The sequence below is a fragment of the Octopus bimaculoides genome, chromosome 1 (genome assembly GCF_046866305.1).
Source record: "Octopus bimaculoides isolate indiv1 chromosome 1, ASM4686630v1, whole genome shotgun sequence".
NCBI lineage: Eukaryota > Metazoa > Mollusca > Cephalopoda > Octopoda > Octopodidae > Octopus > Octopus bimaculoides.
Window position 1 is genome coordinate 135,387,260 of NC_142928.1, and position 24,583 is coordinate 135,411,842.

General features: G+C 37.0%; 1 protein-coding gene, 3 non-coding genes and 1 pseudogene across 4 annotated transcripts in view; 3 read left to right on the top strand and 2 right to left on the bottom strand.

The window, feature by feature from the left end:
- Window positions 1–1,523: 1,523 nt before the first annotated feature.
- LOC128250099 (U6 spliceosomal RNA) lies at window positions 1,524–1,630 on the top strand. The gene has a single exon (XR_008266222.1). It is a non-coding gene; the product is annotated as a U6 spliceosomal RNA (small nuclear RNA).
- Window positions 1,631–2,838: 1,208 nt separating this feature from the next.
- Window positions 2,839–2,939, top strand: LOC149137741 (U6 spliceosomal RNA; annotated as a pseudogene).
- Window positions 2,940–3,214: 275 nt separating this feature from the next.
- LOC128250086 (U6 spliceosomal RNA) lies at window positions 3,215–3,321 on the top strand. The gene has a single exon (XR_008266210.1). It is a non-coding gene; the product is annotated as a U6 spliceosomal RNA (small nuclear RNA).
- A 1,090-nt stretch (window positions 3,322–4,411) lies between these two features.
- On the bottom strand, window positions 4,412–4,513 carry LOC128250150 (U6 spliceosomal RNA). The gene has a single exon (XR_008266271.1). It is a non-coding gene; the product is annotated as a U6 spliceosomal RNA (small nuclear RNA).
- A 2,161-nt stretch (window positions 4,514–6,674) lies between these two features.
- The window catches only part of LOC106873868 (SUMO-activating enzyme subunit 2-B), a 41,472-nt gene continuing 23,563 nt past the window's right edge, over window positions 6,675–24,583 (bottom strand). Inside the window, exons 6-18 of the mRNA XM_014921386.3 lie at window positions 22,775–22,896; window positions 20,673–20,740; window positions 19,345–19,469; window positions 18,130–18,229; window positions 17,623–17,798; window positions 16,778–16,871; window positions 15,722–15,834; window positions 14,703–14,858; window positions 13,829–13,886; window positions 12,703–12,741; window positions 10,873–10,978; window positions 9,246–9,367; window positions 6,675–6,943 (exon numbers count right to left, since the gene is read on the bottom strand). Coding sequence (XP_014776872.1) covers window positions 6,750–6,943; window positions 9,246–9,367; window positions 10,873–10,978; window positions 12,703–12,741; window positions 13,829–13,886; window positions 14,703–14,858; window positions 15,722–15,834; window positions 16,778–16,871; window positions 17,623–17,798; window positions 18,130–18,229; window positions 19,345–19,469; window positions 20,673–20,740; window positions 22,775–22,896 — 1,473 coding nt within the window. The 3' untranslated portion in view covers window positions 6,675–6,749. The remainder of the gene's footprint in view (window positions 6,944–9,245; window positions 9,368–10,872; window positions 10,979–12,702; window positions 12,742–13,828; window positions 13,887–14,702; window positions 14,859–15,721; window positions 15,835–16,777; window positions 16,872–17,622; window positions 17,799–18,129; window positions 18,230–19,344; window positions 19,470–20,672; window positions 20,741–22,774; window positions 22,897–24,583) is intronic.

The window sequence follows — 24,583 nt, forward strand, 5'->3', positions numbered from 1 at the left end:
TCCAGTTGGAGAAAAACTGGGAAGAAGTGACGAACAGGGTGGCCAACCTCACCCAGAAATGGGCTGAGAGGAAGCTCTCCTTGAAAGGTCGAGCGGAGGTGGCGAATGCGTACATCGCATCCGTCATCTATTACCGTTTGACCGTCATCCCTTGTCCCGACAGCTGGTTAACCAAGATAGTACGCTTGCTCTTCAACTTTTTGTGGAAGGGTCAGGTACCACTGGTCAGGCGCTCCATCTGCTGTCAACAGCCGCTGAACGGAGGCCTTGGCATGCCGTGGTTGCTGATGCGCAAATATGCGCTCAGGCTACGACATCTCAAGCGTTTCGTGGACGGTGAACAGGTGTGGTCGCCTTTCGTCAGACGCGATTTTCCGCAGCTCGTTTCTTTAACAGAGCTGCAATCCTGGATCAAACGTAGACCGAGAAAGGGCGCTTGGCACCTCGAGTGCCGCCCTCAGTCAGGCGGGCAGTGCGATCGGTAGTAGCTCCACTCTAGCGTTCTATAGAGGGTTAGTGGGAGAAAAGTGCGACGACGTTCTCGGGGAAACTCTAGGCGTCGAGGATAATCAGCTAAGCAGTCTGTTCAGGAGAACTTTCGGGCCGGGGCCCATGGATAATTTCCAAAGGTCCCTCGCCTGGCAGTGCTACCGAGGTGCGCTACCTGTTCGAGATAAACTCTACCGACATGGAAGTGCCGTCAACCGGGCCTGCCCGAAGTGCGCTCAGGACAACGAAACCGTTCTGCACGCACTCGTCCAGTGCCCGAGCATTGCTGACCTGTGGGTCTATATCGAACAGCTACTGTCACGTGTAGGACGGATCCGGCTATCAGCTGGATCCATCGTGAGAATTGACCCGCCGACCTCCTTTAACCAGGAGGGCAAGGCAACTTTCCTATGCCTAGTGGCTGTAGCGAAAGAGGTGATATGGTGGACCCGTTTGAAAAGGCTAAAGACAGACACTTTCCTCTTTGGCCAAGGCCTCATCAACTTTTTCAAGTTCCACTTGAAAAGGAAGATGAGAGTAGAGAGGGAAGTGCTGTCTCATAGCAAATTCGTTGAAAGATGGGTGACTGTTGGAAGAATGGCCAGTATAAACGGACCAATTCTGAGAATACACTTGTAAAAAAAAAAAAAAAAAAAGGTAATGTAAAAGGAGAAAGGGCTCTATACCCCTTTCTTATTTTTTCTGACCAGGCTCCCGTGGTTTTATGGGTTTTTCCACGTGTAACCTTTCCTTTTTCGAAGCCCCCCCCCCCCTTGGGAGTTCTACTTATTTATTTATCTATTTATTTATTATATCTTTCTCCGTTTTCTTCCTCTGTTTAGACGAACTTTCCTACCTTTTCGGACAAAACCTTTTGTAACCTTTGTCCTTATATGTTTTTAATTGATATTAGCCCTTGTGGCCAATAAAACGAATTAATTATTATTATCACAAATATGCAAATGAGGCAGCCAATTATCGTTAAGTGTACGAGAGAGGGCATGCATAAATTGTGAAGCTCAGTGGACGCTCTTGTATTATCTGCGGCGTTACATATTCTACAATTGGAACAATACAGAGAAGATTAATATGACCCTTTCGCAAGGATGATACTCAAATTCGTGAAGCGTTCTATATTTTTTCCTTTTTTTTTCTGTCGACATGCCATTTAGTTATTCCTATCGTCTTTTTTACCTCCCCTACAGAAGCCATTCACATTTCGCAGTTTTTCGGAATTTGAACTGAATTCGTGTTTTCTTATGACGACTGGGGCATTGAATGGACACTTAACACCTTAGAATTTTATTTCATTGTAAAATTCTTCGGATTGTTTACCTTGAAGTCCGACGACCCTACTTTTACCAGAAAAAAAGTCTTACTAAATTACATTTCAAAACCTCAGATATACTTATCCACCATCTAAATTTTTCAATCTTTCTACATTTTTGCACCACTTGGAAGAATGAGTACATTAAGACCTTTTTTTTTCTTTTTTTTTTTTTCAGTATTTTAATTTTGGAAAATATTATCTCTTCAGCTTCCTTTCGGAATATCCAATCCGCTTTGAACTCAAAATTTCCTGAAGTTCAAAAATCCGTCCGCCCATTTGCTCATGTGACAGGAGGGCGGGCTTAATGTGGTCATTCAGAATTTCAGAAACAAAAGTTAATTCTCCTTCAGACAACACATTTCTAACATTTTACAATATATTCCATAAGGCATTCTTTCGATTTGTGATCACAAAATGGAAGTGAAAATATTGACACTATTAGGTGAATTCTTATATTTTCAACAATGATACAACGATAAGAAATTTGTTGTATTGTTGCTCAATTGCTGGGATGGCTTAGGAGTCTTTTTTCAAAGGCATTCAATGAAACGGGTATATATATGTTCCAGTTATCCTACACTACATTATCGAATAGTGTCCTTTGCTAAAGACACTTTGTTGAGATAGAAGTGAGATATTGTAATTATTTCCTACATGTGAAGAATTACATAGGCACTTAGTCGTTCGCTTTTTTCATGATACGTACACAATGATATTAGTTTTGACAACTTATGAAAATCTGGCCTTGTGACGAATTTGTTTCATCACTGGTTTTTTTCTAAAAATTATGTAAGTAGACTTCGATAAATAGACATTTGCATGCAAAATATGAGTTTCTGTATTTTAAAACAAGTAGATATGCCAATGACAATCTTAACTCGTAATGAATAATGCCATAAACACATTTCAGAATTTACTGTCCCATGATAATTATAACAAATATGCAAATTAGCCAGCGTATTATGTTTAACTGTACGAGATAGGGCATGTATATATTGTGCAGCTTAGTGGAAACCATTGTACTAGCTACGGCAATACATATTTCAAAATTGGAACAATACAGAGATTAGCACGGCACGCAAGGATGTGGTTTTCCAAAAAAAAATTTTAATAAATCGATCGAGCTAAATATACATTTGCGCACAAAATATACGATTTTTAAACATTTTAACGTAAACAGATATGGTAAGGACAATCGTAACTAGGAATGAAAAATATGATAAACACCTTCTAGAATTTACTATATCATTAATACAAATATGCAAATGAGACAGCCTATTATGGTCATGTGTACGAGAATTTACTATATCATTATTATCATTACAAATATGCAAATGAGGCAGCCTATTATGGTTATGTGTACGAGACAGGGCATATATATATTGTGAAGCTCTTGTACAAGCTACGGTGGTACATATTCTAAAATTGGAACGATGCAGAGAAGATTAGCATGGTCCCTGCGCAAGGATGACACGCAAATTCGTGAAGCGTTCCATATTTTTCTTACTGTTTCTACTGACATGGATATCCATTTTTTTCTTATTGTCATTCTTTTCTCTTCCACGAAATTTATTCGTATCATCCGTAACGTTTAGAAATTTCATCTAAAACTATACAGTTCCAGTGAATATATACAGAAATTGGTGAACGCAAGCCATTCGTGAAGCGTTTCCTATCTTCTTTCTTACGTCTTCTACGAAAACAGAAGACATTCCCATTTTATAATGTTTAGGAATTTCAACGAAATGTATATATTCTTAGTAAATGAATTGGAACGACGGCCGAGGTATCGAATTGGCACTCAACGCTTTAGATTTTTTTCTTTTTTATTGTAAAATTCTTCGGATTCGTTTAACTTCAAGTGCGGCGATCCCACTTTTGCCAAATGAAGAAAAGTTAATAAGTAAATCAACTTTTCATAACATCGAATTTACTTATCCTTCAGCTAAATTTTTAAATCTTTCTATATTTTTACACCACTTTTGAAAATACATAAATTACATTTGTTTGTTTTGTTTTTTTTAATTATTCATTTATTTTTTCTTTAACATTTCAATTTTGGAAAATATTACCCTTCCTCTGCTTCCTTTTGGAATAACCAACTCAGATATTCCAAAAGTTTTAAAACTCTTCCATGCGTGGATATCTGTTAAGTAATTAGCCAGACGACAGGCGGGCTTAATGTGGTCATTTGCCATACTAGAAACAACTCTCCTTCAAACCACACATTTCTAACATTTTACAAAACGAAGGATACATTTGACAATATATAGTCCGAGAGACAATCTTTCGATTTGTGATTATAAAATGGAAGTGAAAATATCAGACGATGACCAATCGGTCGTGTTGAATAGACAACCCCTCCCGATCCATCTTTTTTTTTTTGTCTTTTCCCATCACTTTCAGATAATGCCGCCGGAACCACAACTGAAGGGATATTAACCCTATGTAGCCCCTCACATGTTGGAAGTAACTACAATATCTTGCTTTTTTTTTTATCTCAACAAGAATACATGCGATACTGTAGAATGTACAATTACTGAAACATATACATTCGTTTCATTGACTGAACGCTTTTCAAAAAGTGTAACGATAAATACAAAAATTATGGAATTAGGCGTGTCATTCTTATGCAGTGGTAATGTCATCGTTGTATCATTCCAATTTTAGTATATGCACTGCCGAAGCTTGTACAATTGATTCGTGCAAGCAACACATTATGTATATAACTGATCACATATGGACAGTCTCTTTTAGGCTTGCTAATTTGCATGTTGAAAACGCTTATGACGACAGTAAATCGTTGAACGCCTACATAACGGATTTAGTTACTAGACACGATTGTTACTTACTGTAGTAGAGGTTGGAGGTTTACATCCCATATCACTGAAGCATCGGGTAATGCTAAGGAGGGTATTTCACTGTGCCACTAATGCCATGGTTTGGGGATGTCTCAAATATTTAAAAAAAAGAACACTAGTCTTCTCTGGCGCAATGTATAGCTGAGAGTGTAACGCCTCTTCTATTTATTTGCCGATATTTTTCGCTGTTTCTTATTGTTTTACTTTTATATATGAAAGTAATATATAAAAGAAAGCCGCTTATTAATTGGAAGTATGCAACTTTTACTAACCGAAAGCAATTATTAAAGTTTGTGAAATTCTGATTTTAATACATTTTTATCAAAATGTGGTTTTTCAAGTTTGTTTTATTATTGATGATTTCAACTACAGAATGTTAATTTTAATTCACTGCAAGATGGTTAGAAGTTCTCTCTCTAACTACTTTCAAGAAACCTCTCAATAAAAACTTCTCCAAATTATAAGTTTAATCTAGCATCAGTGAAATTATGTTGATTCCATTATCCTATCATATTTGTTGTGAGATTTTGAGGAAATAGAAAGCTACAGAAGAAAGTGACTTTCATTTACGTCGTCTCCATTTTCTTTCATACTATCATCATCACCAACATTGCTTCCTTATAACTTTCAGAAAAATGGGTACTTTATAATGACATTTTTCTATAAATACATTTCAGATAGTGAAGATTACAATTATATCAGAATGTTGTGAATTTTTGTTTTCACAAGGGTAATTCAGAGCAGTGTCCAGACAATTCACATGCCTCGACTTTGTTTCCCTGTAACTTCATATTTTCATCCCATTACAATTCTGTTGAAGACTATTTCACTCTTTGCCCACTGGAATTTGTAAATGAAATTTCTCAGGGATATCAATATAATTTGAAAGACATTAGGTATTTAGGTCTTGAGTGGATGATGTGTGTGTATACAAAAGATTAAGGACATGTGTAGTATCACTTTGGTTAAATAATTGTGCATCTTAGACGTAGGTCACAAGTGAAGATGATGTAGGGTGGAGAGGACACATTTTAGTCTTGAGAACATGACAACCTCACAATTGCAGGTACATCTGACCTCAATTAGCACTCATCTGGAATAACACAGTACACTCATCATGAACCACGTTATGCTCATGAATTGATCTGTGATTCTTGTCTAGACCACAAAAGCACAACCCAGAAACTGACAGTCCACAATGCTTAGGACAACTTGGGATCTTGAAACAAAACCTATTCCCCATGTTCTATTGTTCATTTACCACTGATTCATTTAACAGTCTTTTTAAACTAAAATATCAGTGGACGATGCCAGTGTTGCATGTCCGGCCCATTTAAAAGTACTTTGATGCATCTGGCAATATGATATGCTTGAGAAGACCTATTGAGTCAAGTAAAACCAATATCATAGCTGTGGCCAATGCCAGTGGGACATAAAATGCACCATCCAAACGTGGTCGATGCCAGTGCCCTCTGACTGCCTCCTCTGCTGGTGACATAAAAAGCACTATCCAAACGTAAATGATACTGGGGATGCCTGACTGGCTCCTGTGCCAGTGGCACCTAAAAAGCACCCACTACACTCTCAGAGTGGTTGGCGTTAGGAAGGGCATCCAACTGTAGAAACATTGCCAGATCAGATTGGAACCTGATGCAGCCTTCTGGCTTTCCAGACCTCAGTCAAACTGTCCAACTCATGCTAGCATGGAAAACAGAAATTAGATTAAACGAGGACAGATGTATCAAAAATAAGATGCACCCAGTACTCTCTACAAAGTGGGTGGAAGAGCATCCAGCTACAGTGACCGAATCAAAGTATGAGGTGTGATCCCCTGACCCATCCATGAAAGTAGTGGTTCCAAATAATAAATGATTTAGACTATCTGTCCAATCCATGGATGTGGATATAAAGCAATAACCTGTCCATCCATTGAAAGTAAACACAAGGCAACAATGACGAGTATAATGAGTGTAAAAATTTAGAAGAGAACAAAATGGCAGTGAAGGTAGAGTTTATTGAACAACTCCCCATGACTGATGACATGATATAAAATTTTACTGGAATGGTGATTACAAAACTATTATTTCAGAATCAATGCTGCACTCTCCATCAGGTTCCTGTTTTGATTTTTTGTTTTTAGAATACATTTCTGAACTCTGATCAGAGATCTTCCTCTTTCTCTTTAGTGGACTCAGATCCATAGCTTCAGATTGTTCCTCTTCCATGATGATTAAATCATCATTATAGTCAGCAACAGGCAATTCTAGAGAAAAATAGCAGAGCAGAGACAATTTATATAAAATTTCAAAACATTACTAAAATTAACTTTAGACAACATTAATACAATATGTACAGGCATAGCTGTGTGGTTAACAGGTTTGCTTCCTAACCACATGATTTTGAGTTCAGTCCTACTGTGTAGCACTTTGGGCAAACACCCAGGTCAACTAAAGCCTTGTGAATGGATTTGGCAGATGGGAACTGAAAGAAGCCTGTTGCATATATTTTCTTTTCTTTTCAATTAGCATCCATGTTCCATGCTAGCATGTATATATATGTGAATGTGTGAATATTTGTCTCCTTGTCTTGACATTACATGATTGTCGTAAATGAATGCTATTTATTTCCAATATTCAGAAACGAGGGTTGGAGACAGGAAGGGCATCCAGCTGTAGAAAATCTGCCCCATGCAAGCATGGAAAGGTTGATGTTAAAACAATGATGGTGATAAATTAGGCTATGTATTTTTTTGGACAAAAAGAGTAGCCAATATGTGCATAAAATAAATGTGAAAAATCTGTTGCTATATATGCATAGTAACTAAACATATCTTAATCATCCTTTGTTGACTTGCAGACTTTTCAAACACTGCTGGTTTTCTTCCTCCACTTAAACATTTTGGTCTCTGTACCAATAAGGTCATCTGATTTCTGCCTTAACACTTTGATCTCTTTCTACATAAACATATCACACAACTTGTATTCTATGAAGCCCATGGTGTTTTAAATCACCTAGGTATATGAAACAACCAATTTTATCCCCTTCTTTTAAACCATCTTTTTCAACTCTCACTTACACACACATACACACTGCAAGCATAGCCACTTGGCTAAAGAGTCTGCTTAACAATTAGGTTTCGGGGTTGATCTTGCTGCATTGCACAGTGGGTAGGCATTTTCTGCTATATCTTCAAGCTTAGCAGTACCTTGTGAATGGAATTGGTAGATCAAAACAAACAGTTTACAGGCTGGGAAAAACAATGTCAATTTATAGACAGTGTTATTGTATGTATCTGTGGCAAACACACGCCCAGCTGTTGAGTGTTTTGTTGCTCTAAAGAACAGGGGAAATAGTATCTTAAAGGGAAACGAGAGATAACAACTGGAAGGGCATCCAGCCATAGAAAAATTATCTCCACAAGTTTCATCTAATGCATGATAGCATGGAAAAAACATATTTAACCCTTCTGTTACCATATTTCTGTTGAAATATAGTTATTCCTTCAAATACTTTTGAAAATAACAAAGAAATTAAAATAACAATCCATTTTCAATGTAATCATCTTTTTTAAAAAATATTTTCATGTATTTTATAAGTAAAATCACTGCCATCCATACATACAGGCTTATCCTTTACAGGTGCCAGTGCCACATAAAATGCATTTGTGCCAGTGCTGCATAAATGCACCCATGCTGCTGGCACGTAAAAAGCACCCAGCATACTCTGTAAAGTGGCTGGCATTAGGAAGAGCATCCAGATGTAGAAACCATGTCACAACAGACAATTGGAGTTTGGACAGCTCCATGTCAAACCCTCCAACCCATGCCAGCAGGGAAAACGGATGTCAAACGATATATTTTATTCAAAAACCTATTTCTCTTAGGTAAGGGGGGAGGGACTCCAGTAACTTAGTGGATTTTTGCAAGGTTTCACCCTGCATAGATTCCCTCCATCAACATATACACTAAACAAACCACCTACAAAGGTAGCAATTTTTGCAGAATTTTAGAAAGCTCCAACTCTGCTATGAATTTGGTAACTCAAGGCATCAGACTTTACTAATTCCAAAGTAAACCAATACAAAAGTTTTGAGAGGAATCTTTAGTCTTACCAAAAGCACAGCAACTTCTCTCATGCTAGTACCATGATAAAATATCCACAGTACACACTGTTAAATGGTTAGTGTTAGAAAGGACATCCATCTGTAGAACCTGCACTGAAACTGTGACACCTGAGTGAGATAGTGCCCCAGCTCTAAGAAGGCAGCAAATTCAAAAAGAACTGGTTCAGATTTTGTCAAAATCATTACCCATGCCCTAGCCATATCCTTGGTTGACTCACTGATTTTTCAAACACTAACTCAGTCAATACTTAAACATTATGATCTCTACACTACAAAGATCATTTCATCGACCACCTCCCTTCAACTCTTCATACTTATATACCACATAAAAAAAATCCATATTTAGACAGCCTTATTGTCGGTCACATTTGAAGACTAGAATCTCCTACAAATACAGATAAACTGATACACATGTAGTTTTTGACGTAAAAAGAAATCCCACCTGATTTTGATGTGGATGGCACTGGTGACAAGCTGCTGCTACTTGCTTTATTCTCCTGCTGACTTTTTAAGGCCTCTGCATCACCAGAGACCAGAAATTCAACATTGTCTTCCAATTTTTCTCTGAAAATAATAAAACAAGATTTTAATTGTAAAGAACTATTCATTAACATTCAGGCAGATTCAAATATGAACATGCTAATCGCTGTTGTATTTCATCATTGGAGAACATCTTCTTTCAGATGAATGTGTGTTTATAATACACTATTCATCAGGGTAAGGGAACATTGGGAGACACAAGGGCAAAACTCCCTAACCCTAATGAATTGAGTGTGTTATGAATATACATTTGTTTCAAAGAAGTTGTTCTCTAATGGACAACTATAACTGGCACTCCGTCAGTTACAACAAGGGCTCCAGTTGATCCAATCAACGGAACAGCCTGCTCATGAAATTAACATGCAAGTGGCTGAGCACTCCATAGACATGCATACCCTTAATGTAGTTCTCAGGGAGATTCAACATGACCCAGAATGTGATAAGGTTGGCCCTTTGAAATACAGGTACTACTCATTTTTGCCAGCTGAGTGGTGGACTAGAGTAATGTGAAATAAAGTGTCTGGCTCAAGGACACAGCGCACCACCAGGAATCGAACTCACGACCATACGATTGTGAGCTGATTACCCTAACGACTAAGCTGCATGCCTTTACATAACAGCAATTAGCATATTCATGCTGTTCATTATGCACATGATGATTTATTAGATGTTAATTGTTTTATAATAAAGCCTTGAGTCTCTCACTCCAGGTCATTCTTGCTTCTGTTGTAAATGTTTCACAATTTATACACTAATTATTTACTTCATAAGAGCATTGCAAAAGACATCTAGATAGAGAAATTCAATTTCTTTGTTAAGGTAATGGTCAAATCTGAGAATTAAGAATTAATAAGTGGAGTCTGTAGGTAACATGTAAAGTGAAGATGTGTAATTAACAGACTGGTTTATAAGAGAATCAACAAGCATGTTATTCTTGTGAAAGAATGTCACAAACACCAAATCAACAATTGCTTATCATAATCTGCTGTGATCAGACAATGTTTACATAGAATTTAAAGGAAGGGGATTGATTTAGATGTGTGTCAAAGAATATGATATCAATGCTTTAATAATAATATAACTGATGCAAAAGTGAAGTAGATCTAAGGTTTTGATGCAGAATCTATTTAAGTTCAATGAATTTGTTAATGCTAACGATGTAAACTATTGAAATATAGAATAGATAAAGGAAAAAATTTTAGCATGAACACTTTAGTAATTTGATGTTATCATCATCATCATTTAATGCCCGTTGTCCATGCTGGCATGGGTTGGATGGTTTGACCAAGGTTGGTAAGCTGAGGAGCTGCACCAGACTCCAGTATGATTTGGCATAGTTTCTACAGTTGGATGCCCTTCCTAATGCCAACCACTCAAAGAGTGTAATAGGTGCTTTTATGTGCCACCAGTATGGGTGCCAGCTGCATGATGAAAAGTATCTTAAATATGAACATAAAAAATTTATCTGAAACAGATGCTAGATCTAGAGATACAAACTAAGAGTTTAAAGTTAAATATTCAATACTCACACATGTTGGATTGTTATGACAAGATTGTAATTTTGGAGAAAATCATCACACTTTAAGCGAGTTCCATTTCCTATATTGAAATCACTCAGCATTTTCTCATTATTTTCTAACAAAACAGAATTAAAATACAACTTCAGAAAAGATATCATCATAAATATACAAGTACAATTAAATAACACAAATAGCAAGGCATCAGTAAAAAGTGGAGCCTAAAAACAAATTATAAAAACACTCCCGATTAACACACACTGTATTGTTGGTACTCTTAGATTTTGTAATAAGGAAGTTTGAATTCGGCACAAGATTACAATGTTAGGTAGAGAGGGTTTACCCTATTTTAACGCATATAAGGAAACTGCTAATTTTTTGGGTTTAAAATTTGGGAAAAAGTTTTTGTAAGGGATTATAATACTATCCCTGTATAAGAAACTTGCATACTTTTTTAACCTAATTTTTGACAAAAATGGATTCCTTATACATGTAAAAATACGGTAATTGATGTAACTGACTCCAATACTTGAGTGATAATTATTTTATTAACTAGTAAGCACCTCCTCTAAAAAGAAAACCTTTGGATGAATTGGCAAAGTAGAATTCATGAACATTTAAATTACTCCTTTACTCATTTGTTTCAGTCATTTGACTGCGGCCATGCTGGAGCACCGCCTTTAGTCAAACAAATCGACCCCAGGACTTATTCTTTGTAAGCCTAGTGCTTTTTCCATTGGTCTTTTTTGCCGAACTGCTAAGTTACGGAGACATAACCACACCAGCATTGGTTAACAAGTGATGGTGGGGGGACAAAAACATACACACACACACACACACAATGGACTTCTTTCAGTTTCCGCCTACTCAAGGGTTTGGTCAGCCCGAGACTATAGTAGAAGACACTTGCCCAAGGTGCCACGTAGTGGGACTGAACCCAGAACCATGTGGTTGATAAGCAAGCTACTTACTACACAGCCACTCCTGTGCCTATTCTGAATTTTAAAAAAATGCAATTAAGAACCAGACACTTAGTGAGGAACATCACAATACCAGTTTCATGGTTTCTCTACTACAACAAAGAGAGAAACATCAATTTCTTATACTGGCACCAGGCCAGATTTCTAAATGAATCAGCTGACAGGTACTAATTTTACTGAACCTGAAAGAGAAATGAATGACACTGCATGACCCTGGTAGAATTTTGAAAATGTAAGTAAATTCCATGAGGATTTTTTTGAGGTCAATACTAGGGCAGCAAGCTGGCAGAATCATTAGCACACCGGGCGAAATACTTAGCTCAGATTCCACCAAGGTTGACTTTGCCTCCTTCATCCTTTCGGGGTCGATTAAATAAGTACCAGTTATACACTGAGGTCGATGTAATCAACTTAAGCCCTTTGTCTTTCCTTGTTTGTCCCCTCAGGTCACATTTCTCCCTCCTTCCATCCTACTAGTCTGAAAAGCCCTGTAAAGGTCCATAAGTATTGCCTTCCCTCCTGACAAAAAAATTAATTAATTAAAAGAAAAAGGAAATTTATTCAACATATCCATCCACATTTTTTTTTGGTTGCAAATATCTTTCTCCAAATCATTTGTAATTTTACTTCTGTCAATCTACCGCCATTAAAACTAGTTTCTCCCACTTGAAACGATCTAGTTTTGTGAAGAGAGCCAAGAGAGGATCACTGAAGACTGTCATTAACAGAGAACTATTCTTCCCTCCTCCTCCTACTAACCACAGCAGTGGTAGACAAACTCATAGAAAATTAAAACCAGCCATCTGTAAAATACAAACTCTGATTAATTCATGAGAGAGAGAGAGAGAGAGAGCTATGTTACCTTCTGTTTCTCCTTCTTCACTTGTTATGATGATAGTCCCTAAAACAATGAAATAATTAGAAATTACAATTCTATAACACAAAGCAATTCTACATCACTTTCAGGACTAAATTGTTATAATGAGACCGTAAAGTAGATGTATCATTCTGAAGTCAGAATAACATATCAACTCAAGAATTTTTTTCAAAATCACATAAGAACATAATAAAATGAAATTAAGGAATTGATTTAAATGAAATTGTGGAAACAGTCAGAGAATTTCCTATATCTGGAAGCTGTTTGATAAGAGGAGGACTGGGGATTTGATGGGAATACTGGGGTTGGAGGAGTTGGTGGAATGGTTGGCAAGGGCGAATGGAGTGAGATGGTATGGGCATACATTGAGGAGGGATGAAGAGCATGTTCTGAGGAGAGTGATTGCATTTGAGGTAAATGTGAGTGTGAAAGCAAGGTAGACAGAGGAAAAGGAGGAGGAGAATGGGAGGGTTGGTTTGAAAAAGGAGGACACCCTAAACCGTGTTGATTTCAATGTAAAACCGATTGATTTCAATGTAAAACAAATTCATTCATTTTAATAACTAAACAGATACCCATTTTAGCTTGGAAAAATACTGTTTTTCCAGGCTCACATGGAATAGATGGGAATTATTTAAGGCAGGATTTTACAGTTAGTTGTTCTTCCTGTAACTAACCCTTATATGTATTACAGGAAATTTTTCTTTTATTCTACAGGTTTTTGAAATCACAGCTCGACTTGTCATGACAACACCATCACTGTATTGCTCAAACACTGACAAGCACAGAATATCAACACATATGATGGGGCTTCTTTAGTTTCCATCTACCAAAATACACTCACAAGGTATTTATTGGCCCTGGATCTATAGTAGAAGACATTTACCCAAAGTGCTGCACAATGAGACCAAACTACATAGAATATTATTTGCTGTAGTATGGCCAAAGGATCTGATTAAAGAAAAATCAGATTTTAGAGTAGAGGTCAAGTAGAGTAGTTTCCACCTGGAGGTATGCAGCTAAAGGTGCTGGTTGTTTAATTAGCAAACACATAATTATTGACTGTCAAATGGAAAGAGAGGAGGGAATTAAAACACTTTGAAAGTATTACCTTTGCCATCATCAATTTCAACATCAGGTTCAACCATTCCTAAGTGGCCTTTAACAATCTATTGAAGAAATAAAATTTAAAAAAAAAAAACATCATTTTCCAAGAGAATTTAAGCAAGTTCACCATTGGTTTCAAATTTTGGCACAAAGACAGCAATTTGGGGGAAAGGGCCAAGTCAAATCAACTCCTAAAGGATGAAAGGCAAAAATCAACTTCAGTAGAATTTGAACTCAGAACATAGAGACGGATGAAATGCCGCTAAGCATCTTACCAGTGTGCTAATGATTTTGCCAGATTGTCGCCTTAAAGCAAGTTTGTTATTATCTTGGTGAACATAAGAAGATGGATCATGTCAGTGATTTACATTTTTAAGATCAAGTGCACAAATTTGAAAAGATTCAAAAATTTACAAATGATTTTTTTTTTTTTTCTGAAAGGAATTAAAAATTTTGAAATTTTATTGCCTCTTCAATCCTTTCATATTTTGTTTAAAGTTACCCTGTCAAATTACAGATTACACAAATAAAAACAAAAGTTGTACATGATAATCACCAACACAAATGCTTGCTATGTTTGATAGTTTCTTAGATAAAATAGACCTCTGATCATCCTGGCTTCTTTTCAGGATTAGCATCTCGCAGATACATCACTTAGATTTATAAGATATGAAAGGTACAATGTGGGGAAATTCTGTTACTAACAGGCTGAGTGATCATGTAGAGGCCAAAATGCTTGCAAATTTATTTAAAACCAACATTGAAAAGAAAGAAGACTACTCTAACAACATTGTTATATTTTAATGCTTAGCATTATTTGGTGTACTAAACTCAGTAATATGGCCTCATAAAAAAATGGGAAAATAAAAATCACTAACCTTCTCTTCAAGTGTTTTGATTGTTGTTGTGGTAGTGTTAAGCACCACAGTAACTTCAGGTTTCTCAGCACAAACATAGCATTTGGGATTGGGTTTTACCAAAGCACATGGTGCTAACAATTGTTTACGGGATGCTGGTTGCCGGTTCAAGTAAACCTTTACAGTATCAAAAAGATGCAAAGACATTATATTAAAGAAAAAAAGAATGTAAACATGCTTATATAAATAATCATTTCTTTGTTAAAATTTATAGTAACACTGCATGATATAACTAGAATGAGTATTAATTTAAGTAATTTAAACTATTAACATTCTAATTCGCGTTCTTAAAATTCATCACATTTCAGTTAATGCATGCTTCAGTTATCATCTGATGTTAGGCATGTTACATAATAAGATAAAGATATCTATCTCTACATCAGGCACATGACTGCCAGATAGCAAAATCAATTAAGCTTATACTGAATTCACAAACCATTTTTTTCTTTATTTGTTTTCTACTGGATTATGCCTAATACAAATTTCAATGTGAATTTGTTAGCTGATGCCTAGCTTATTTACATACATGTATGTATATGTATGTTAAATTGAGATTACTAATTTAAAGCTACTTTAAGAACGACTACGGAACATTTACTAACGGGGTGACTCAATACTGAGAGTGGAGTGAAATTTTAATTTTTTATGTATTTCAAGTTGCTTAGGACTAAGTTTCACTTAACAGTTTATTTAATTGTTAGAGTAGACTATAAGCTCCAATCAAGATAAAATTTAAAATATAAATACATATAAGAGAGAATATGTCTAAATGTGGTGTAGATTGAAATATAAAAATTATCAACTTGATAAACAAATGCTATTCAAGTAATAAGTCATTTAAAAACACAAACACAAACATAAGAACATGAAGCTATTTATTAATTGAACTGTATAGCATGGGATGTTAATATTTAAATCTACAGAGTTCTTGGCTGACTAGAAAGATGAACAAATTTTGGTGAACATAAATAAAGTTTTACCATTTTACATTTGTCAATATTTCCTGAGAGTATTTTGAGAGCTTCAATGACTATCAATCCTGCAATGATGGCATTAGTTGTAGCAATTGCAGGAATAATGTTCCCAGCCATGGCTGTCACATAAAAAAAAAAAACAAAAAAAAACATTACATGACTTTCACTGTACTAAAAACAGACAACCAACAACAAAAATGCATGAAAATAATATCCATTTATTCTATCTTACACATGAAACTTGAAATTAATTTCATATACCATATATACTCGACTATAAAACGCCCTTGCTTATAAGATGCACCCCTGACTTACAAGGTTCAAATCGGGAATTTTATCATTGAAGAAAAAGCAATGTCATTACAACAAATCTTTATTTCAATGTTCCTAAAGTTATATAGTTCCACCATCAGGTGAAGTCCTTGTTGCAGTGTGGAGGTTTGCATGTCTCAATGATCCTGAGAGGTATTCCATTGGAGTGCAAGCCCCTGGTAGAGCCTTCCATGCTGGACAGGTCAAAGGACAGAGGCCAGACTAAAATGGACTGCCTCTTCCCAGAGGTGAAAAATGGGTTTGCATAGGGCTAACAACCCTACCTAGAGAAGCATTAGTGATAATTCAAAATCAAAATGACCTGAACAGGCGAGGCCTTCCTTCAGAGAAGCAGGAAACACAACCCAAAGCCAAGAACAGTGGCAAAAAAGGCATTAATGATTTACGCTCCATAGGTAGTCATCATCATCATTTAACATTTGTTTTCCATGCTAGCATGGGTTGGACAGTTTGACAGGAGTTGGCAAGCTGGAGAATTGTTTAGACAGCTTCTACGGTTGGATGCCCTTCCTAATACCAACCACAAAGTGAACTGGGAATTAATTATATGGTATTGACACAGGTGCTTTTTACCTGTACCGGTGCCATGTAAAAGCACTTAAATAAGTAAACTGATAGTTGCAGCAATGTGCAGTGAACATAAAACCAACAGAAAATATTTGAATAGGTTTCTCGTTAATGGACATTTGTTACAATGTTGACAATAAGTACCAACCAAAAAACACTCACATTTAATGTCAAATCGTGACTTAATGGGGATGCCAAAAATATGAGCTCGTATGTTACTGGTAGCTGTGACAAAATCCATTGCAACATCATCATCCTGTAGAAAAAAAAACAAAAAACACAATGTAAAAATAATCTCTAAAATATATATATCAAAACAAAAAAAAAATATTCCACTAAATCTATTTTTTTTTCTATTTAAGATGACAGACTGTGGTTTGAGGGAGATTTAGCTGCTGTTTCTAGCATGTGTGAGTGGAGGCGCAATGGCCCAGTGGTTTGGGCAGCGGACTCGCGGTTTCGATTCCCAGACCGGGCGTTGTGAGTATTTATTGAGCGAAAACACCTAAAGCTCCACCAGGCTCCGGCAGGGGATGGTGGCGAACCCTGCTGTACTCTTCCACCACAACTTTCTCTCACTTTTACTTCCTGTTTGTGTTGTGCCTGTAATTCAAAGGGTCAGCCTTGTCACACTGTGTCACGCTGAATATCCCCGAGAACTATGTTAAGGGTACATGTGTCTGTGGAGTACTCAACCACTTGCACGTTAATTTCACGAGCAGGCTGTTCCGTTGATCGGATCAACTGGAACCCTCGACGTCGTAAGCGACGGAGTGCCAACAACAACTAGCATGTGTGTGTGTGTGTGTGTGCATATGTTTGTCCCCCACCACTACTTGTTTATGGCCCCCATAACTTAGCAGTTCAGCAAATGAACCCAATGGAATAAATGCTAGGCTTAAAAAAGAAATAAATACTGGAATTGATTTGTTCAACAAAAATTCTTCAAGGTGCCCCAGCATGGCCACAGTCTGATGACTGAAACAAGTAAAAGAATCTAAACTTACCTTATCCCAGACAAGTTGGCCGCCATCACCTTGTTTGGCGAGTTCTGTTTTGAGCGCAGAGAGGCAGTTGCTAAACACATCTGCATAGTCTTTTATCGATTGGATCTGTTGATCTTTGATTAATGTTGATGATGATGATGATGATGATGATGATGATGATGATGATGAGTGAGGGACTGCAAAAAAAAGAAAATAGATGTAGAAACACTCAATAAGTTCTAACATTTGCTTGATTTTAAATATTTTAAAAGATAAATCTGAATTTTAAAATTTCAACATTAAAATCTTGTAAAAGTTTTTCTTGTTTAAGGCTTGCTTTCATGGTTTCAACTATTTAAAAATCTATTAGTGCAGCTAAATAGTTAGTTAAAACATTTGACAACCACAATGTATAGCACTTTTGGTAAGCATCTTCTACTACAGCCTTGAGTTAGCCAATACTTTACAAGTAAAATTTAGTAGATGGAAAAAAAAGAAAGAAACTGAAAATATAAAAACACTATGTACCTGTGGTGGGCAGGGATTGATAAACCATTGGTGTGGGAGGTTTTCGTTTCTCCCATAGTTTTTCCATTGAAAGTAAATATTTGATGTCATCATGGAACAGCTGAAAAATATAAACAAAACATTGATAATTAATGGCCCCAAACTTTAAAATAGAACCAGAAAACGTTTGCTGTTCTTGCCTAGCAAGTGTTAAAATATGAGACCATGTTGAAACTGAAATATTGTGGAAATGCAGTTTTTAGCCATTTAACCCTTTCGATACCAACCCATCTGAAACCACCTCTGGTTCTGAAGTACAAAATGTCTTGTTTTCATAAGTTTTGAATTAAAATCTTCCACCAAACCTTAGTCACAATTTATTTTCCTAACACTAGCTTAATGATAACTAAGTTATTTTACTAAATTGTTTATATTTAAAATTAACTGAAAGAAACAGAACATCTCAAAATAAATACGGTAAAGGAAGGACTAATATCACACAAATTTCACTTCAAATTGTAATTACTAAATGGATAAAAAAAGTTTTTCTATGAAGTAATAGTATAAGAAAAAAAGCAAGAAGGACATTCATTATCATCATTATCAACCCTTGGACATAACTGTTTTGAACCCCAGGACTAAACCAGTTTCCATGCTGTAGAAACCATGCCAAAACAAACAGCAAAGCTTGGTGCTGTCTTCTGACTCACCAGATCCTGTCAAACAGACATCAGATGATGATAATGATAACAAGTGACCAAGATCACAATATTCATCTTGAATAGGATCCTGGGTGGACTGGAGCGATGTGAGATGAAGTGTTTTACTCAAGAACACAACACACCTCCCAGTCTGGGAATCAAAACCACAATCTTTCAATCATAAACACATCACACTAACCACTAGACCAGCGTTTATCAACAGGGGTTCTGCGAGAAAGAGTGAGATGAGCTAATGCTAATTTCATGATATATATATATATGTATGTATTTATTTACAATGTGATATTTACTACATGAACTATGATAAAAAAAATATGAGGAAGATATGGTATATAATTTTTTTTGTACAGGGGTTCCTTGAGACATGCAATTTATTTTAAGGGTTACGCAAGAGTAAAAAGGTTGAGAAACACTGCACTAGACCATGCACCTCCACTTAAAAGGATATTGTTACGATAAGATATAAGTAGCAAGAAAAAGACAAAATGTAGGAAATATTGAATAATTTACATACTTTGTTGAAAATTTTCTGGAAATCATAGCCAGTTTCATGAGCCCAAGCTCTAGTGGACTTTCTGTCAATACCACCAGCAGCATCAGTTTTAGAACTGGAATTAAGGGCAGATTCTCCAGCATCAGCTATAGAACAGAAAAATGAAATATTAAGAAAATAATATTTGGACTGAAAATATAACCAATACAAAAATATTAAGCCAAGTTTAAAATTTGAATTGAAAAAAATAAAATATTATTAGTTAATTAAAAAAATTAATTTTTAATTAATGTTATATGTAATAAGGTGGAGGCGCAATGGCCCAGTGGTTAGGGCAGCGGACTTGCGGTCATAGGATCGCGGTTTCAATTCATAGACCGGGCGTTGTGAGTGTTTATTGAGCGAAAACACCTAAAGCTCCACGAGGCTCCGGCAGGGGATGGTGGCGAACCCTGCTGTACTCTTTCACCACAACTTTCTCTCACTCTTACTTCCTGTTTCTGTTGTACCTGTATTTCAAAGGGCCAGCCTTGTCACACTGTGTCACGCTGAATATCCCCGAGAACTACGTGGATTGCTCAGCCACTTGCACATTAATTTCACGAGCAGGCTGTTCCGTTCATCGGATCGACTGGAACCCTCGACGTCGTAAGTGACGGAGTGCCAACAACAACAACAAATATGTAATAAACTTGTGGGAATAAATATATTAAAATGTTTTAAATGATACACAAGATTATAGAAGTAGTTCTGCTGCTGACAATTTACAATTACATATGATTTAGGGACTTTCCTGTCGTTAGACAACATATGAGGGTTCGACAATTTCTTACTGAACAACTACACAGATGATTTGTTTATAGTGACCAAATGTTTGTGTACACATAAACTCACAAGTTGATATTACCTGTACAAGTGCAACAGGTGCCACATGTCAGATGACGAAATGATTGTGTGTGTGTGTATATATATATATATATATATATATATATATATATTGTCCTTTGACAAAGAACCGAGATACCTGACATCTTGCTGTACTCAAGAAGACCCATCCTCCACAGCAGAAGTGTTAAGGCCACTCCCCCCAGTGAAGAGGATTGACCTGCAAGAGTCCTGTGCCGGTGCCATGTTAGAAGCACCCAGCACACCCTGTAAAATGATTGGCATTAGGTAGGGCATCCAGTCATAGAAACCAAGCCAAATGAGACTAGAACCTGGGGTAGCTCTCCAGCTTGCCAGCACTGGTCAAGCTGACCAACCCATGCCAGCATGGGAAACAGACGTTAAAGGATGATGATGATGATGAGAGATTTTTTTTTAAGCATTAGTCCAGATGATTTATTTACCAGTCAATTCAGGGTCCTCAGTATCAGGTGAAACATCTTGATCTGGATCGTCTTCCCCAAAAAGTTGGCTGGAGAAAAAAAAAAACAGTATTTGATAATAGATACTACTCAGTGGCTATATCAATATTTTATCTACTTCTGTTTTGATTAAAATAACAGTTATCTATAATACAGTTCTATATTTAAGAGATGAGAAATTATGTACATTATTTACATTTGACGGATATTTGTCCTCATCTTGTATCTATAATTCCATGTCAAATATTTACCCTAAAACCATACTTATAATTTCTAGTTTCATATTTAATATGTCTGTTGTCAACAATTAAATGAAAAAATACTAAGCAATACATAAGTGGAGAGTAGTTATGTCTTGCAAACAAGTGGTACCAGTCGAAAGCTACACATACTGGAAGTCAGCAAGTATATGGGGTCATCAGGAGAGAATGCGCGCAGTTTCAGGGCTTACCTCTCTACGGCATCAATGTGCAACCCACCCCCTCCAACTGATATGAGGCTCCGCTTGCTAGATCAACTGGTTATCAAATAAAGCTCAATATTCTTCAAAAACATTATTAGGTAGCTGAATTTAGTCAAGTCCGTCCTAATAGATAAAATTAAATGGGATTAGGACAGAAGTGTACTACCGATCAGTTCAATATCAAATTAATATAATTATGCTTCTTGCATACATCTACCAATACCTTTCATATCCAGCCACTATAACTCATTTGCTCATCATACTTAGATTAGTCCATTTTTACAGCTTATGTACGGCACTTAACAAATATCTTACACTTCTATTTTTGCCAAAGTCATAGAAGCACCACGTAGGTGCCATGTAAAAAGCACTCAGTACACTGTATAAAGTGGTTGGCATTCGGAAGGGCACCCAGCTGTAGAAACCAAACCAAAACTGATGACTGGAACCTAGTGCAGCTTTCCAACTCTACCCAAACCATCCAACCCATGCCAGCATGGAAAACAGACATTAAATGATGTTTAGATCTAGATCAATCCTAATCAAATAGACTTATGATCAAATGCATACCATTCATATGCCAAAAAGTACTGTCGTCTAAACAGGCTGAGTGACCCACATTTTTTGAACATCAAGGGCTACATTAACCAATGAACCCTTTAAAAAAAAAAAGGATGTGATTTTCAGATTTGACTGCTACCTCTAAACAGGTCAAGTAACAGCAAAGAGGATTCCCTGTTGGACCATTTCAACAGAGGTATCACCAGCATCATGTAATGGACATTAAATGATAATTATGATGATAAACAGATCTCAAAATCTTTTCCAGCCTTTGACAATTCTAGATATGTTGTTGCAATCTCATCTCTGGAAATAATTATATCATCTAGATGTTGGATTTTATCCACATCTTCGATCGATTGATGTCCAATATTTTAAATCTGGGTTTGTACTCGTTAACGGGGGTGGCCGGATCTATCTCACTCTTACAGCAACCGCACTCACACCACCTCGCCCGGTTTGGGGCGTCCTTCCTCCTCAAGCCAACCTTCCCAATCTCCTCCTCCACCTGTCCCCTCCATGTTTGCTTTGGTTGACCTCGCTTTTATGGCTCACTCACTTTAAACTCAAGCACTCTCCTCAGAACATGTTCCTTAGCCCTCTTCAACACATGTCCACTAAACAATTTGGAAAGTCAAAGCCCCAGTTCGTTCAGCTGTTCCCAAAGTTTTGATATCTCCAAAAGTTGGGCTATGAGTAACTTTATAAATGAATCCAGAATTTGCTGTGACAACAGTAATTTTGGGCACTGGAGGCAAACAAATGCAAAGAAATATACACATAGAGATAAAGAGAATGAGACATTACAATTTATTTAACTGAACACAATTGACATAAACACTTCCCCCCCTCCTCATGCACATTAACAGAGAGAGAGACAGAGACAGACAGACAGACAGAGATTAAAATATCTGAGGTCAAGTATGTCAGCATTTAATCATTGATGCTAAAATAGCTGTGCCAAAATGTCTCATACCTGGTCTATAATTCTAACAAGGTTACAGATCAGAAGAAAATAGGTTAAAAATAGGCATGTGCACAAACACACACACATACATACTTGAAAAGATGTTTTGCCCATACAACACAATGAATAGGTTCAGATGGTGTATTCCGGATTGTGCAACCAGGGAATGTCTTTTGAGTGGGTTTTGGTTGGCATTCATAGCACTCCGTTAAACCCTAAAGAAATACACAAAACACAACAGGAATTAATAAAAGACCTGATAAGATAAGAAAATGCAAGAAAAGTAAGTTGAAATTTAATCTTCCTAGTCTGCAAACATTAAACTAACTTCAAATAAACCTAACAGACTGATGATAGCCACCAGTCAGTAACAAAATATCAACAATCTCAGCCTTTCTCCAAACAGAATGTGATCTTTAATATGATAAGCAGGCAACAAATTTACTGTACATGACAATGTTTAAGGTAATACATAACATGCTTTATATCATCAGTGTCATTTAAGGTCTGCCTTCCTTGCTGTCATGGGTTAGACAGTTTGACTGAAACTGGTAAATTGGAGGACTGCACCAGGTTCCAATCTGATTAGGCAAGTTTCTACAGCTGGATGTCCTTCTTAACACCAACCATTCCAAGAGTGTAATGAGTACTTTTTACGTGCCACGACTATGATCTCACTTGGCTTCACGGGTCTTCTCAAGCATGGCATATCGCCAAAAGTCTGTCATTTTTATAAGACAACTTAAAAGCCTTTTCAAATTATCTTGTTTATTACTCACTAAAAAGCACCTTAGCTGATGTTACATAAAAAAACATGAAGCACACTTTGTGAAGTGGATGACATTATGAAGGGCATCCACCCATGGAAGCCAAGCAAAATCAGGCTGGAAACTGGTATAGCTCTCCAGCTTGGCAGTTCAGAACAGACCGTCCAACCCATGCCAGCATGGACAACAAATGTAAAAATAATGATGATGATGATGATGATGATATTCACTATATAATGCAAAGTTTACATCACTTATCACTTACAGATCATAGTTTAATAATAAAGACAGAGAAATCAGAGTATTTTCTTCATTGTAATTCATGAATGATGTTTTCCCACATGGCATCATCATCATCATCATTGTTTAACGTCCGCTTTCCATGCTAGCATGGGTTGGACGATTTGACTGAGGACTGGTGAAACCGGATGGCAACACCAGGCTCCAATCTAATTTGGCAGAGTTTCTACAGCTGGATGCCCTTCCTAACGCCAACCACTCAGAGAGTGTAGTGGGTGCTTTTACGTGTCACCCGCACGAAAACGGCCACGCTCAAAATGGTGTCTTTTACGTGCCACCCGCACAAGAGCCAGTCCAGGGGCACTGGCAACGATCTCGCCCGAAAACCCTACAAAGGCCAGTCAGGCGGTACTGGCAACGGTCACGCTCAAGATGGTACATCTTATGTGCCACCCGCACAAGAGCCAGTCCAGGGGTACTGGCAACGATCTCACTTGGCTTGCCGGGTCTTCTCACGCACAGCACATTTCCAAAGGTCTCGGTCAGTAGTCATCGCCTCAGTGAGGCCCAATGTTCGAAGGTCTTGCCTCACCACCTCAGCCCAGGTCTTCCTGGGCTTACCTCTTCCACGGGTTCCCTCAACTGTTAGGGTGTGGCACTTTTTCACGTAGCTATCCTCATTCATTCTCACCACATGTCCAAACCAGCGCAATCGTCTCTCTTGCACACCACAACTTTTCTGTTTCTATTTTCAGTTTTGTGTACTGTAAATCCATGTGATCACACTAGTAAAGTCATGGACTTAGTACATTGCCACAGGTGCTAGACCATTTAATAAACACGGTGCTGTAGGATACGAATGAAGATAAGCCACAGCAGGATAGGAAATGAGCCA